Source organism: Arachis ipaensis, chromosome B6 (genome assembly GCF_059453495.1).
Source record: "Arachis ipaensis isolate K30076 ecotype BB chromosome B6, ASM5945349v1, whole genome shotgun sequence".
NCBI classification, from domain to species: Eukaryota; Viridiplantae; Streptophyta; class Magnoliopsida; order Fabales; family Fabaceae; genus Arachis; species Arachis ipaensis.
The window spans coordinates 136492222-136507430 of record NC_142441.1 but is presented as its reverse complement, the minus strand read 5'-3'; the positions used below and the strand labels follow the sequence as shown (position 1 = coordinate 136507430).

At 37.0% G+C, this 15209-nt stretch overlaps 1 protein-coding gene across 1 annotated transcript; it reads right to left on the bottom strand.

The window, feature by feature from the left end:
* Positions 1–4167: 4167 nt before the first annotated feature.
* Positions 4168–5399, bottom strand: LOC107605047 (DNA-binding storekeeper). The gene has a single exon (XM_016306787.3). It carries the CDS (start codon positions 5010–5012, stop codon positions 4269–4271), a length of 744 nt encoding a protein of 247 aa, XP_016162273.1. The 5' UTR covers positions 5013–5399; the 3' UTR covers positions 4168–4268.
* Between the last annotated feature and the right edge of the window lie 9810 nt (positions 5400–15209).

The following is a 15209-nucleotide window of genomic DNA, read 5'->3' as shown; positions in this document are numbered from 1 at the left end:
ATTTAACAGTCAACATCTAGTCAAATTTATTTTTCAATTTTACCCTTATAAATATCTAACCCTAATTTCTAACCCATCTAATATCCAACTCCATCATCATCACATCAATACCACTCATTCCCACCTCCTTTCTTCTGACCCATTCTCACTCGTTCCTTCTCACCACCACCTCCTCCTTCACTGTCGCCCTCATCATTACTGCACCCCTTCCCTTCCAACTGGCACCATTCATTGTCATCGTCATCTCATTACCATCGGAGTTTGGAGAAAGGCATGAGGAACTCAAAGAGGGCAGCGAACATAAAGCGAGGATGAAAGTGGGGAGAGGCTTGCGAAGGTCGGAGTGGGAAACTCGGTCTAGCCGTGAATTATGGCAACAGTAGCAGGACTCACGCTCGGTGATGGAGGAATTGCGATGAGGGAGGAATTGCGATGGCAAAGTTTATCGATGGTTTGGTGGATCCTCTCTCAATGATCGTGCCCCATCCTCTCTCTTCCTTCCGTTCTCTACCTCTCTCTGTCATGTGGGTAAGGGTGTCATGGAGTAGGTGGTTGTTGTGGTTAATTTGGGTAAGGTGTGCTGTTGTTGAGACGAGGGATGCAAGAGTAATGGTGGGTACGATGATGATGATGATGGTGATGGTGGTGGTAATGGTGAGGTGAAGGGTTGGAGTTGGGTTTGGAGTGATGAGTTAGGATTAAGGTTAGACGAATGAGAGTTAAAATTGAAAAAATGAGTTTTGACTAACTGTTGATTCTCAAAAATTTCACAGTAAGGATAAAATTGAAATTATTTTAAATGTTAAGGACAAAATTGAATCAAATTAAACGTTACGAGTAGTTTTGAAAATTTTTGAAGTTAGGGATAAAAAACATACTTTATCCTTAAAATAATTATTTATTATAAATATGATAAAAAAATTAACTCTTATTAAGGAGTAATGATGGGTAGCAAGCCTAAAACTAAATGTTATTGAAGGGTGTAGACAAGTGTAATTATTTAGGGATTAAGTAAAGTCTTCTACTCTCACTATATAAGCAGAGTCTCTTTGTATTTAGATAACACATCATAATAACAAATACTTCATTCAAATCCCTAATTGTTGATGCCTACATTAGATACACATGTGTTTATCTTTTAACTGCAAAGTCTCATGTCTTTTCTATCTTTTAGCAATATAAACAAATAATAGAAAAATAAACTGGTAAGAATCTAAAAGTTATCTAATCTGACAATGTAAAAGAATTTTTGTCCACTGATTTCAGACTATTTTTACAATCTAATGGCATAATTTATAGATTGTTATCTCTCATACTCACGAGCAACAAGGTATTGTAGAGAAGAAGTATAGACATATTTGTGAGATGGACTTGACACTTTTAGTTAGGCAAAATTGCCAATACATTATTGGGAGGATGCATTCCTTACTGTAACATTAATCAATAGACTCCCTATTAAAACTCTGAATATGAGGTCACCATATGAAATCCTTCACTCTATCAAACCAGATTACTCTATTCTCAAAGCCTTTGTATGTGCCTGTTGCCTTTTAATAAAACTAAGCTAGAATTTAGGTTTGAACAATGTATATTTTTAGGCTATGTACCTTTTTTGAAAGGTTTTAAATGTTTGAAACAAGACGGTAAGGTTATTGGTAAGGAATGTGATATTTGATGAACATGCATTTTTACGAACTTTACACTACTTCTTAGACATGCATTTTAAATTTTTATCTTCAGGTGCCTTACATATCTCTCAATCAAAATACATCATGAATTTATTAAAAAGAGCATCTATGGATCAGTCTAATAACATGCCTACTCTTATGCTTTCTTCAGTAAAACTAACATTGCAGAGTTCAGATAATTTTGAAGATCCAGCCTTATATCGTTCAATTGTAGGTGGATTTCAATATGTCACTTTGACATACCTAAAAATTGCCTTTGCTGTGAACAAAGTTAGTCAGTTTATGCATGCTCCTAAATTTCATCATTGGAAGGCGGTTAAACGCATATCGCGTTATCTATCAGGTAAGATTGATCATGGCATACAGTTCACCAAATCTTCTTATCTTCGCCTTCTTGCATTTGCAAATGCGGATTGGACCACCGATCTTGATGATAGATGCTCAACCAGTGGCTATTGCATCTTCCTTAGCACAAATCCTATCTTCTGGAGTAGTAGAAAGCAACAAGTGGTGAGTCGTTTTTCTACAGAAGCTAAGTATCGTTGCTTGACAGACACGACAGCTGAACTTGCTTGGATTCAAAAGCTGCTTTGTGAACTAAAAGTGTCGTCTCTAGTTGCTCCAACCTTGAAGTTGATCTTCATTTTGTGAGAGATCAAGTTAAGCAAGGCAAGCTACACATTGTTCATATCCCTTCTAATGCTCAGATTGAGGATATAATGACAAAGCCCCTGAACCTTCTTGCATCAAATTCATGGACAAACTAAGGGTGTTTCCAAATTTCACCCTTAATTTGAGGGAGAGTATAGATAAGTGTAATGATTTAGGTAAAGTCCTCTGCCCTCATTGTATAAGCAATGTTCTCTCTCTCTCTCTCTCAAATATGGCACTTAATGTGGATTCGATTTAGGTTGCAGGTTGAAGTTTTTGCATAGCTATGCAAAGCTCCTCTTTGTGCATATTATTAATTTGGTTAGTGTAACATGAGATGTTGAATACAAGGGAGAGATCTATTTCTCCAATGTGCTCTTCTGAGAGTAAAATCGTAGTTTAAAACCAAAATTTATGAGAATTTTTCGTTTGATCTTAAATGATGATTTTAAAACTATGATTTATAAGTGTTTTTTTCTAATTTGTGGTTTTAAATCACGATTTACATATGGTTAGAATAGGATACGAATGTAACCAAATTCATTTTTTTTTGTGACACCAAATTCATTTTAAGACAATCAAGTATTATTGTAATTTTTTAATTTTATTTAATTAAAAAAAAAAAAAGTCCTGCTAGGGATAATAAACATCTCATCCCAAAAGTTTAAACTGATTTTGAGATTTACCAAGGATTGAACTCTTGACCTTTCGGATCTAGAGCTCTGATACCATCTCATGATACCATCATCCCAGAAGGTTCAGCTGATGGGAAAAAATAACACTAATGGTTATATCTGTAATACTTTTCTAAACCTGCATTGTAAACATTATACAAATATTCCATTGGCTCCCTATACTTTTTAAAAAAAAAAAAAAAACCCTAAGAAATGTATTGTAAGGGGAAAAAAACAATAATGTCGTTTGGGTCTTTGGGCCATTGAAATGTTGATCTATTCTGAGTATCCACCTTGTATGTCCTTAACTATGCTTTGGGATTATTATTTACTGCTAAATTCAAAAAATATAAATATTTAATGAGAAGACTCCATGAAACCACAACACTTATTCTTAAAATAGAGAAATATTGTTCCTAGATGAATATTGTCAAAATTAATTTTGGTTCTAAATTTTTTGTTACAGGTCATATATGAGAATTTTTTTTTTTTTTTTTTTGTTTAATAAGACTTAGGTACAATGAATCTAACCCATAAAATTTTAAAGGTGTCAAAAAATAAAAGTTGTGATAAAGAACAAAATCTGAGTCCAAATAATAATGTCCAAACCAATTAATAAATTCATTGACAGAAAAAGACCAACTAACGAAACATGTGGAACAAAAAGAGAAAAAAAAAGTCCAATTTATTTAATTCAAAATAATTATTAATAGTTAAAAAAAATTCTTATTAACAATTTTAATCATCTGACATAACACACTTTGTTTTGCAAAAGGTTTCTAGTCATTTTTGCTGCATGTCAGCAGCCAATTGTCTCCTGCCAAGGACTTGTGTCATTTGCAAATTTCTAGGTAATATTTTGCCTACTTCTACACCATAACAAGAAACATCCTCTGCTCCGAAGGAGGCGTTGGATTAGTACTTATTAGTTTTCAGTTTTCACATCTTCTCGAGTGGCAGGGCAACAGTTCCTGGTATTTTCATTTCAATTGTGGTATTTGCAGTGCTCGGTGAAGCATTTGAAAACTGTAATATCATTACAATTACATGTCACCACTAAAAATGCAAAGCCAAGGGTTCCCTCTATGAATACCACAAGACTACCCACACCAACAAACAAAAGCATAGCAGAGTAAAACACCAATGCAGAGTTATAGAATTTGTCAATGCAATCAATAAATTAGACTTAAAATTGTTACAATAATTAAAACTATAAAAGCACAAGAGGACTAATCCTAAAAATTCATAACCAACACTATCTAATCTTCTCTTGTAATTTCCTTGTCCTCTCTCTGTAAAGCTCAACCCAAAGATTCCAAATCCACAAGATGCTAACAGCAATTGCCATCAAAACAACCGCCACCCAAGAAACCCAAATCCACCTCGGAACCAAACCATCACCATGCTCGCTCGCATAGAACACAACCATCTCATAAACAAAGTAAGGTCCGGCGAATCCCCTAACCACCGAATACAGAGCATAAAACGGCGGCGAAAGCGCGTCGTACACCTTCGCCGCAAACGGATCCTCTTTCCGACGCGCACCGGCGAGCGTCCAGGCGTTCTGGCACGCGCTGGTGACCTCGGCGAGGAGAAGCAAGAAAAGAACAGCGAAGGCGCCGTGGGAAACCACATGGCGACACGTGGCAACTACAAATAGAGTGGCGAGGTGGTGCGCGATGAAGAGAACGTCGCTTGGGAAGAACACGAGGTAGTGGAGGAGATCCATGAGGAAGTAGGCGATGCTGTAGTCTAGAACTAGCTTCTGGAAGGCGGTGTTTGCGGCGGCGAAGCCACGGTTGGGGTCGGAGAGGATGGCGGCGGAGGCGAGAAGTACGGCGGGAGTGCCGTGGAAGAAGGATATGAGGCAGCTGGATGCTTCGGGTCGGATCTTAGGGCTCCAGTTGCGGAAAATTAGGAAGTAGCCAATGAGATAGATAGCGAGGAACATTGTAAAGAATGGAAGCACCGCATAGGATTCAAACCCTAGGGTTGCCATTGTTCTTCCAAGTGTCTGATTGTAACAACAAATTAAGAGTAACAGTGAACCTTTTTTTTTTATTAATTGGAATATTCCGAAGTTCTTATTGTGTGGGAGTGTGTGGTGCGTGTAAGATATTTTTTCGTTGCTTAAATAACGACGGTGGAGTGAACTGGTGAGCGTTGGTTTGGGGAAGAGGGGAAAAGTAGCAAATTGCTGAGGTTTGAGATTGAGTGTGGACAAGAACAATGTGTTTCTGTAAAAGAGTGGGAAGGAAAGTTGGAATAATCGAGAATCGATGTATCCAGAGCTAATAAGATCAAAGGAAGATGATTGTGGCACTGGGTTTCGGTTTCTTCTTGGCCTCTGGAAACCTATATTTAAGCCCCTGCTTATCTACTGTTAAGACTTAAGACTGTTCTATCTTTTCTAGTGATTTTATTAAATTTTTATTTCACAAAAATTGAAAGCGAAATTATCTTTCAACATATATTTTTATGATAAATTTAAGTATTATTTATGTATTAATTTTCATGTATTGTTAATATAAAATAATTTTATATGTGTAGTTAATTAGGTAAGACTACTTCAACAAAGTAACTACTATTTATATATTCTTCATATTAATTATGTGAATGATTATCTAAAGAAATATATGTGATTGAATAACGGTATAAAATATTTTATACCAACAGTATATTAAAATTAAATTTTTTATTTATTGGCATAAAATAATTTTTTTATATATTTTTATGAATGTGAAAGATTATGTTTGAATTGATTTCTAACGGATTAAATTATGGTATCATTTATACCCTTTCAAAAATATACAATTTGACAAATACTTGAATAATTTTAGAAAAAATTTAATGTATTTTTCAAAATTTATTTTTGTCCAAATTTTAATTATAAATTAAATTGATTAGAGATGTGATAATTTTATTATGTGTTATAAGTATATATAATAAATTTAGAATTTAATTTTGATACACTAATAGTTTAAAACGTTTTACACAGTCGTCTAATCACATTTATTTATTTTGAATGACCATTTATACTGTTAATATAAAAGATAATTATTTTTGATGTGGTATTACGTAATTAGATATATGTATAAAAATATTTTATATTTATAGTAATTCATCAAAATTAAATTCACAAATTAATTATAGCAATTATATACCGTAGAAGATAATTATCCTCTGCTTTTTTGAAGATATACTTAAATAATTGCCTTAAATTTATTACATAATTTAATAGGTCAATGATTATTCTTAGCAACTTATTAACTTAATTGTCACTATTTCAAAATTAATTACTTAAGTTTCATTTCTGAAAGCACATTATTAATGTCACTGTTTTTGTATAAAATAAAAAATTTATATTTTCATTGTATTGAGACCTTTATATTTTCTAGAGTTACTTTATAGTCCAATCAAAATTGAATAATTTAGGGTTTTTCTTTATCATACGAATAACTAACTTTAACAATAGTGGCAATCAAGTGGATGAGTCTAGCCAATGAGTAATAACTCAAATGGCATAGACTTTCCATACTCAATTAAGAGGTTGCGGGTTCAAGTCTCCTATCTTTCTAAATTTTGTCAATGAGTAATAGCTCAAATGGCATAGTCTCCCCATACTCAATTAAGAGGTTGCGGGTTCGAATCTCCTATCTTTAGTTAAAAAAAAAAAAAAAAAAAGGTGGATGAGTCCAAGTTTAGCCACACAAATAAGCTCAAATTCTTATTAATCCCATTAATGTATACAATTCCACGGTAACTAAGGGAAAAGTGATTAGTTCCTTTAAGATTTTAGAAAAACCCTTTCAAACCCTTTCACATACATTTGAGAACGCCTAAAGCACATGGTGAGGTAGATGAAGGCATGAGGATAGTTTCGAAATCATTGAAGTAGACATGATTGTACGATACCATTTTAGATGGAAATAGTAAAAATTGTGCTGCCAACTCCCAACATATTCAATGCAATCCACCCATTCCCTTCATACCATTGACATCTACTGTTGCCTCATGTCTCTTCCCTTTGCCAGGAGTATTCACATTAAATGCTGTGTTTTAAGCGCTGGAATCTTGGAAAACAGAGTAAACGATTAAGAAAGAAAAAAAATACTAGAATACTTAGATGAATTGGTCCTTCATCAAATAACACTTACACTTGGGCAATAAAATTCTTATCTTATTATCACTCAAATGATGTTATTATGTCTTATTATATATTATTTTTGTAGTAAAATCTTTTATATATATAGATCTCTCTTGACAACTTCATATATGGTATAAATTTTATGAATATTTTTTCGATCTTCTTCTTACATTTTTAAATTATTTGACGAAATTTTACTATCTTTTAAGTATGTTCACTCTTTATTGTTTATTACTCTAATTCTATATAATATAGTTGATTTTATAGCAATACGATAAAATTTACCCTTAAATTTTAAAGATATTTTTTTGTTTTATATAAATCCATCCGTATTTGACTATTTTGAACAACTCAATTGAATAATGTAGTACATATCTTCCTCAATTTCTCTATTTTGCTTAATAATATATCCAAAATACTTAAATCACTCTACATGTGATATAGTATTTTTTTTTCCAACTTTTAATTTTAAATAAATATTAAATAAATTGACTGTATATGAAATCCAATAAAATATACCCCAAGCTTTAACGTTCGCTTAGCATTTCATCAAAAGACTAATAACAATACAACCTTGATTACCAAAAGAGTAAACCACCTATAGATCTTCGAATTATCAAATCATAGACAAAGTTTTTTTTTAATTTATTTATCACAAAAATACTTCAAAATATCTTAAAACGCGACAAAAGTATCCAATTTTTAAATATATATTCTTAAAAAAGATTTTAGAGATTGAATTTTAAAAATTGAAATATTTTCATCTTTTAAAATTTGGTGAGTTTACGCTAAGTGAATATTTTTTGTACAATTTTTTTATAAAAGACCAAATTTTTTTTGGTGGTTTATTCTTACAAAAATTAAATAAAATACAGACCGCCTTATAAATCTTAGAGTTTATTGTTTTCCGAAATATATTATTTCATGAAGCCTTTTATACGGGTATCCAAAACTTGCAGAGTGCCATAAAACAAATTCTACACGTTTTCATGTAGGGAGATGAAGGAATTCCGAGATTGGGAAACGCCTAAAAACCTATCTTTTAAGCAACGTAACCTAGAAGGGAAGCAAACACAATTCACTAACGTTTGACTTGTACCATTCTGTTTTGATAAATAAAACTCTAGATAAACACAAGAATTAACACGACATAATTTTGTAGAATTTACACCATGTCTTGAATCTGATATTTGAATGGTATATATACAAGCAGCTTCATAACTAAACCCTCACCTAAAAAAGAAAGCTAAATTTGAAGGAAGTTAGAAATTAGTAATTAACCTTAAACTAATATATACTCGATAATTAACGGTAGTGACCAACAAAAAGGAGGATACAATTGACCCAAAATCATTGCTCACCATTCCAACCGTTGTTTGACAAACCTAAAAGCTAAAGTTGTGTAAATTATACTAAAGTTCAGTTTGGATAAACAGTTTAATTAAGTTATTTTTAAAAAATAACTTAAATAATAAATGACTATATTAAAAGTAGCTTATAAATAAGTTATTTTGTGTTTTGACTTTTAATTCTAAAAGTACTTATTTTATAGAAATGTAATAAAAAAAAGTAGTATTATGAGAGAAGTCATTTTTTTTTAATTTTTCTATAAGCTCCTAATAGTTTTTTAAAAAGTTACAATTTAATTTTAAAAATTACACCAGACATTAATACTACTATTTTTATAAGTCAAAAACTCAAAATTACTTTTAAAGCTTTCCAAACGAATTCTAAGACTTAATTTGATAAAAAATTTTCAAAAAGTATTTCGTTTTGTCTTTGATAAAAATCAAAATACTTGCGCGCTTGTGCTTGTAATGTTTGCAATTTTTACAAGTTAAAATACTTTTAAAAACACCTAATTTTTTTTTAAATTGACTTGTATTTATTATAATTAAAATATCTAATATAATTTTATATATTAATTAATATTTAAATTTAATTTTTATATTAATATCTGTTTATACCCTAACTCAACACTAAGACTTAGGTCCAAATAAACTTAAAAGGCCCAATCTAAAGATTAGCCTTCACTTGCCACCGACCATCTCACAAGAAGTCGGATCCAACACAGACTCGCTCCAAAGAAGTCGGGATCGAAGGATAGCGGGCAGATAATGCTTATTCAAATAAGTAACTGCCCCTAAAATCTCTCAACCCACTTTCAGGAGTTATATCTCAACTTCCCTAAGATAAAGGAATGGTTATCCACCTTAAAAGATGGAACTACTTCAACGGTGGTTATTGGTTCACCACTATAAATACACTAACACCCCTCAGGTATCTCTAAGTTCCAATACTTTCTAAACCTGCTAAAACCCTTTGCTAACTTAGGCATCAGAGTGTCTTTGCAAGTACCACCCACATTCTTTCACATAAACAAGTCGGACGGTAGCTCCCAGACGCGAATCAAGTCGGAGGTCCTCTCCTCCAGACGTTTGGGCCAACCTTATCAGTCCAGTCCATTAATCTCCGGTTATCCACCGTAACATTGGCGCCGTTGCCGGGGACCCGAGAGATCAACCAGTAATGACGGACGAATTCAATGAGGATGGAAACACAGCGTCTGATTCTGAGCAAGAGAATCAGGACGCCGCTAATAACGACAGAGCAATAGTCACCCACCAAGGGACGACTAACCAGCACAAAGAAGACACTTCAGGAGTAAAGGACCAAAAGGGAAACTCCTTTGAAGGGCGCGAACCAGGAAAGGAAGGGCAGCCCCATGCAACTGATTTTATGGGACTATTCCATGGCCACCAAGGGCGCCTGGAGCAATTGAAGCAAGAGCTGGAACGACAACGAGAGGCAGAGAGAAATTTGAGAAACGAGATTGAGCGGCGAAAGGAGCTTGAGGAAAAGCTCTTAAGACTAGAGTCCGCTCTCAAAGGTCGAAACTCTCGCAGTGACCGAGAAGACTCTCCCTTGGGAGGAGAAGATCCATTCAGTGAGGACATAATGAGGGCAAAAGTGCCAAGAAACTTTAAAAGTCCTGACATGGACCTCTACGATGGAACTACGGATCCAAAGCATCACTTAAGCAATTTTAAAAGTCGGATGTACCTAGCCGACGCTTCTGATTTTACTCGCTGCAAGGCTTTCCCGATAGCCCTTACTAAAGCAGTGATGAAGTGGTTCGATAGCTTCCCCCCCAAGGTCGGTCACTAGTTTCGACGACCTCTCGCAGAAGTTCCTCATGCGATTCTCAATCCAAAAGGACAAAATGAAGCACACACCGAGCCTCCTAGGAGTAAAACAGGAGGTGGAGAACCTTTGAGGGACTACATGGAAAGCGTGTTTAGAAATTCAAGACCTACCCACGGAAGTAGTGATTATGGGCCTAGTAAATGGACTCCGAGAAGGTCCCTTCTCCCAGTCCATCTCGAAAAGGCACCCGACCTCCCTGAGTGATGTACAGGAAAGAGTTGAGAAGTATATCAACATGGAGAAAAATGTCAGGCTTCGAGAGCAAAGTTGGCGACCTGGTCACTCTCACTCATCAAAAGAGAGAGAAAAAGGCCCAAAAAGAAAGAGGAAGCCGGCCCTGAAAGGCCTAGGAGATATCACTCCTATACTCCTCTACGAGTTTTTCTAGTTGATATATACAGGAAAATTTTCCATACTGAAAGACTGCCTCCCCCTAGGCCCATCAAAAATAAAAGGGGGGAAGTCGTAGCGACTACTGTAAGTACCATAAACTATATGGTCACTCAACAAATGATTGCTACGACCTAAAGAATGTGATAGAAAAGCTGGCCAGAGAAGGTCGGCTTGATAGGTATCTCATGGAAAGGTCGGATCATCATGGCAAAAAGAAGTGAGATGACGAGGACCAAAGAGACCCGCCTCCACAGACCCCGAAAAGACATATACACATGATCTCAGGAGGGTTCGCGGAAGGTGGTCTCACAAAGTCATCTCGCAAAAGACACCTGAAGGAAGTCTACCAGGTCGGAGGCGAAGTTCCCGACCTTCCTACCATTTCCTTCACTAAAGAAGATGGGCAAGGCATAGTTCCCGGACATGATAATCCAGTAGTGATCACTATGATCCTTGCCAATGTCCATTTACACAGAACCCTGGTAGATCAGGGAAGCTCGGCCGATATCCTGTTCAAACCAGCATTTGATAAGTTGGGGTTGGATGAAAAGGAATTAAGAGCTTACCCTGACACTTTATACGGGTTGGGGGATACACCAATTAAGCCACTAGGATTCATACCCCTCCGCACAACTTTTGGAAAAGGGGAAAAATCCAAAACTCTGAGTATTGACTTCATAGTCGTCGATGTGGGTTCAACCTACAATGCCCTAATAGGCAGAACTACCATAAATCGGCTCGGAGTAGTGGTGTCCACCCCCCACCTTTGCATGAAATTCCCAACACCAAAGGAAATTGCAACCATTAGGAGAGACCAGAAATTGGCAAGAAAATACTACAACGAAAGCCTGAACCTGAGAGGAAAGGGTAAGGAGGTGCACACAATTGAGCTCGGAGGAATCAGGACTAGAGAAGAGTTACGACCACAACCCGGGGGAAAAACTGAAGAGATACAGGTCGGAAAAGAGGAAGGAAAAATTACCAATATATGAGCCAGCCTAAAAGAAGATCTGAAGCAGAAGCTTATAAAGCTCCTACAAAGAGAATTCCGACCTCTTCGCCTGGAAAGTCTCCGATATGCCAGGGATAGATCCCGAACTCATGTCGCATAGGCTATCAGTATACCCCGGATCACGACCTGTTCAGCAAAGAAGACGGAAGCTCGGACCTGAACGGACCCAAGTGGTGGAAGAGCAAGTACAAGCCCTCCTAGAAGCTGGCTTCATCAAAGAGGTTAAATATCCGGCGTGGCTGGCAAATGTGGTGCTGGTCAAAAAGCAAAACGGCAAGTGGAGGATGTGCGTTGACTACACCGACCTAAACCAGGCGTGTCCTAAAGACCTATATCCACTTTCAAATATTGATACCTTAGTAGACTCCAGCTCAGGGTATCAATACTTGTCGTTTATGGATGCGTACTCGGGATATAATCAAATCCCGATGTATAAGCCGGATCAAGAAAAGACATCTTTCATCATGCCAAGAGCAAACTATTGCTATGTAGTCATGCCTTTTGGGTTAAAAAATGTAGGAGCCACATATCAAAGGCTGATGAATAAGTTGTTTTCACCTCACCTTGGGAGTTTAATGGAAGTCTACGTAGAAGACATGCTAGTAAAAACCAAGGATGAGGCCGACCTCTTGACCGACCTCTCGCAAGTCTTCAACACCATTAGGATGCATGGGATGAGATTGAATCCTGCAAAATACACCTTCGGGGTGGAGGCAGGGAAATTTTTGGGATTTATGCTTACACAAAGGAGGGATTGAAGCCAACTCCGATAAGTGCAAAGTAGTCCTAGAAATGAAAAGCCCGACTTGCTTAAGGGAGGTCCAGCAGTTAAACGGCCGACTTGCAGCTCTCTCCAGGTTCTTGGCAGGATCAGCATTAAGATCCCTACCATTCTTCTCCCTACTAAGAAAAAGATGCCAGTTCGAATGGACCCCTGAGTGCAAAGAAGAATTCCAGGAGTTCAAAAGGTTTTTAAGCCAATCTCCTATTCTGACCCGACCTAAAGTTGGGGAAGAACTCGTCCTGCATTTGTCCGTAGCTAACAAAGTTGTATCCTCAGCTTTAATACGGGAAGACGAGGTCGGGCAGCATCCTGTATACTTCACCAACAAAGTCCTACAAGGCCCTGATTGAGGTATTAAAAACTTGAAAAGTTTGCGTATGTCTTAATTATAGCCTCTCGAAGGTTACGACCTTATTTCCAAGCACACACAATAAGAGTTCAGACGAACCAGCCCATGAAGCAAATCCTTCAGAAAATGGATATTGCGGGTAGAATGGTTCAATGGGCCATAGAGCTATCCGAGTTCGACCTCAAGTACGAAACTCGGACGGCAATTAAAGCCCAATCCCTCACCGACTTCGTGGCAGAATATGCAGGAGATCAAGAGGAAACCTCCACCACCTGGGAGCTATACGTGGATGAATCCTCCAACAAAGTCGGAAGCGGTAAAGGCATAATATTAGTCAACCAAGAGGGAACTCAAGTGGAAATTTCTCTCAAATTTGAATTTCCAGCCTCTAACAATCAGGCAGAGTATGAAGTCTTGATTGCAGGGTTAAAGCTAGCCGAAGAAGTCGGAGCGACCAAAGTAGTCATGTTCAGCGACTCTCAGGTGGTGACCTCCCAAATAAATAGAGAATATCTGGCTAAAGACCTCAATATGAAGAGGTACTTAGACAAAATCTTGGAGTAACTTAGGCATTTTGTAAAAATCGAGGTCAAACACATAACTTGGGATCTCAACAGCAAAGCAGACGCCCTCTCCAAGTAGCAAGTTCCAAGCTCGGAGGGAATAATAGAAGCCTAATCCAAGTAACTCTCCAAGAACCCTCAATTACAAAAACAAAGGGCAAACAAGACATCCTTGAAGTCTCCGAATTGGACCTCGGATGGATGAACCCATTAATCGAATACCTGAAATTTAAAATCCTACCCAAAGAAGAAAAATAGGCCAAGAAAATCCGGAGGGAAGCACAAAGCTACACTCTGGTAAAAAATATCCTTTATAAAAGAGGAATATCTACACCACTATTGAAGTGCATCCCGACTTCATGGACGGCAGAGGTATTGGAGGAAGTCCACAATAGTGTCTGCGGAAATCATCTCGGAGCAAGGTCTTTGGCTAGGAAAGTCATCCGAGCCGGATTCTACTGGCCGACCTTGCAGAAAGATGCAACCTAGTTCGTAAAGAGGTGTCAACCATGCCAAATGCATGCAAACTTCCACGTTGCTCCCCCCGAGGAGCTCATTAGCATAACTTCTCCATGGCCTTTTACAAAGTGGGGATTGGACCTATTAGGACCCTTTCCCCAGGCGCCTGGACAAGTAAAGTACCTAATAGTGGGAGTAGACTACTTCACGAAATGGATTGAAGCAGAACCATTGGCAACCATCACCGCCCAAAGAAGTCAGAAATTCCTCTACAAAAACATTATCACAAGGTATGGAATCCCCCACTCCATTACCACTGATAATGGAACTCAATTCACAGACTCCACCTTCAGAAATCTGGTAGCCAGTATGAAGATCAAGCATCGGTTCACCTCAGTAGAACATCCACAAGCAAATGGGCAAGCTGAGGCAGCTAACAAAGTCATACTGGCTGGGTTGAAGAAAAGGTTGCAAGATGCAAAAGGAGCATGGGCTAAGGAACTCCCCCAAGTACTATGGGCGTATCGGACTACACCTCAGTCCGCCATAGGGGAAACACCTTTCCGACTTGTGTATGGCATAGAAGCCATGATACCAATTGAAATCAATGAGCAAAGTCCAAGGATGAGCTTCTACGACGAGGTTGGCAACGTACAGGGGCACAAGGAAGAACTCGAGCTATTCCCCAAAGTCCGAGAATAAGCCCAGATAAGAGAAGCAGCGCCGAAGCAAAGGATGACAAATAGATACAACAAAAAAGTCATTCGAAGAAGCTTCGCCCCAGACGACTTGGTCTTAATCAGAAATGACATCGGAGTCAACAAGTCGGGGGAAGGAAAGTTCGCTGCTAATTGGAAAGGACCATATAAGATAAGTGAAGTCTTAGGAAAGGGATACTACAAGGTAACCGACTTGAACGGTACCGAGCTACCTAGGTCGTGGCATGCTTGTAATATGAAAAGGTACTATAGTTAAAAGCAAACTTCACTCCTTGGTGTACTCTTTTTCCCGACTTCATGGTTTTTTCCAAGGTTGCGAGAACCGGACTGGTCAATAAACCGGTGAGGTCACTGGTTCAATGGTTCACTGGTTCGACCGGAATTCAATCGGAGTTCAACCGGTTTAATTAAATATTAAATAAAATTATTAAAAAACCTAAAAATAATTTTAAATATATAAATTCAATAATTTCTAACTTAATAAAATTTAAAATTTCATATAATAAATTATCCATAACTTAATATTAGAGGTTCACAAACAACTTCAAACATCAAAGTTTATA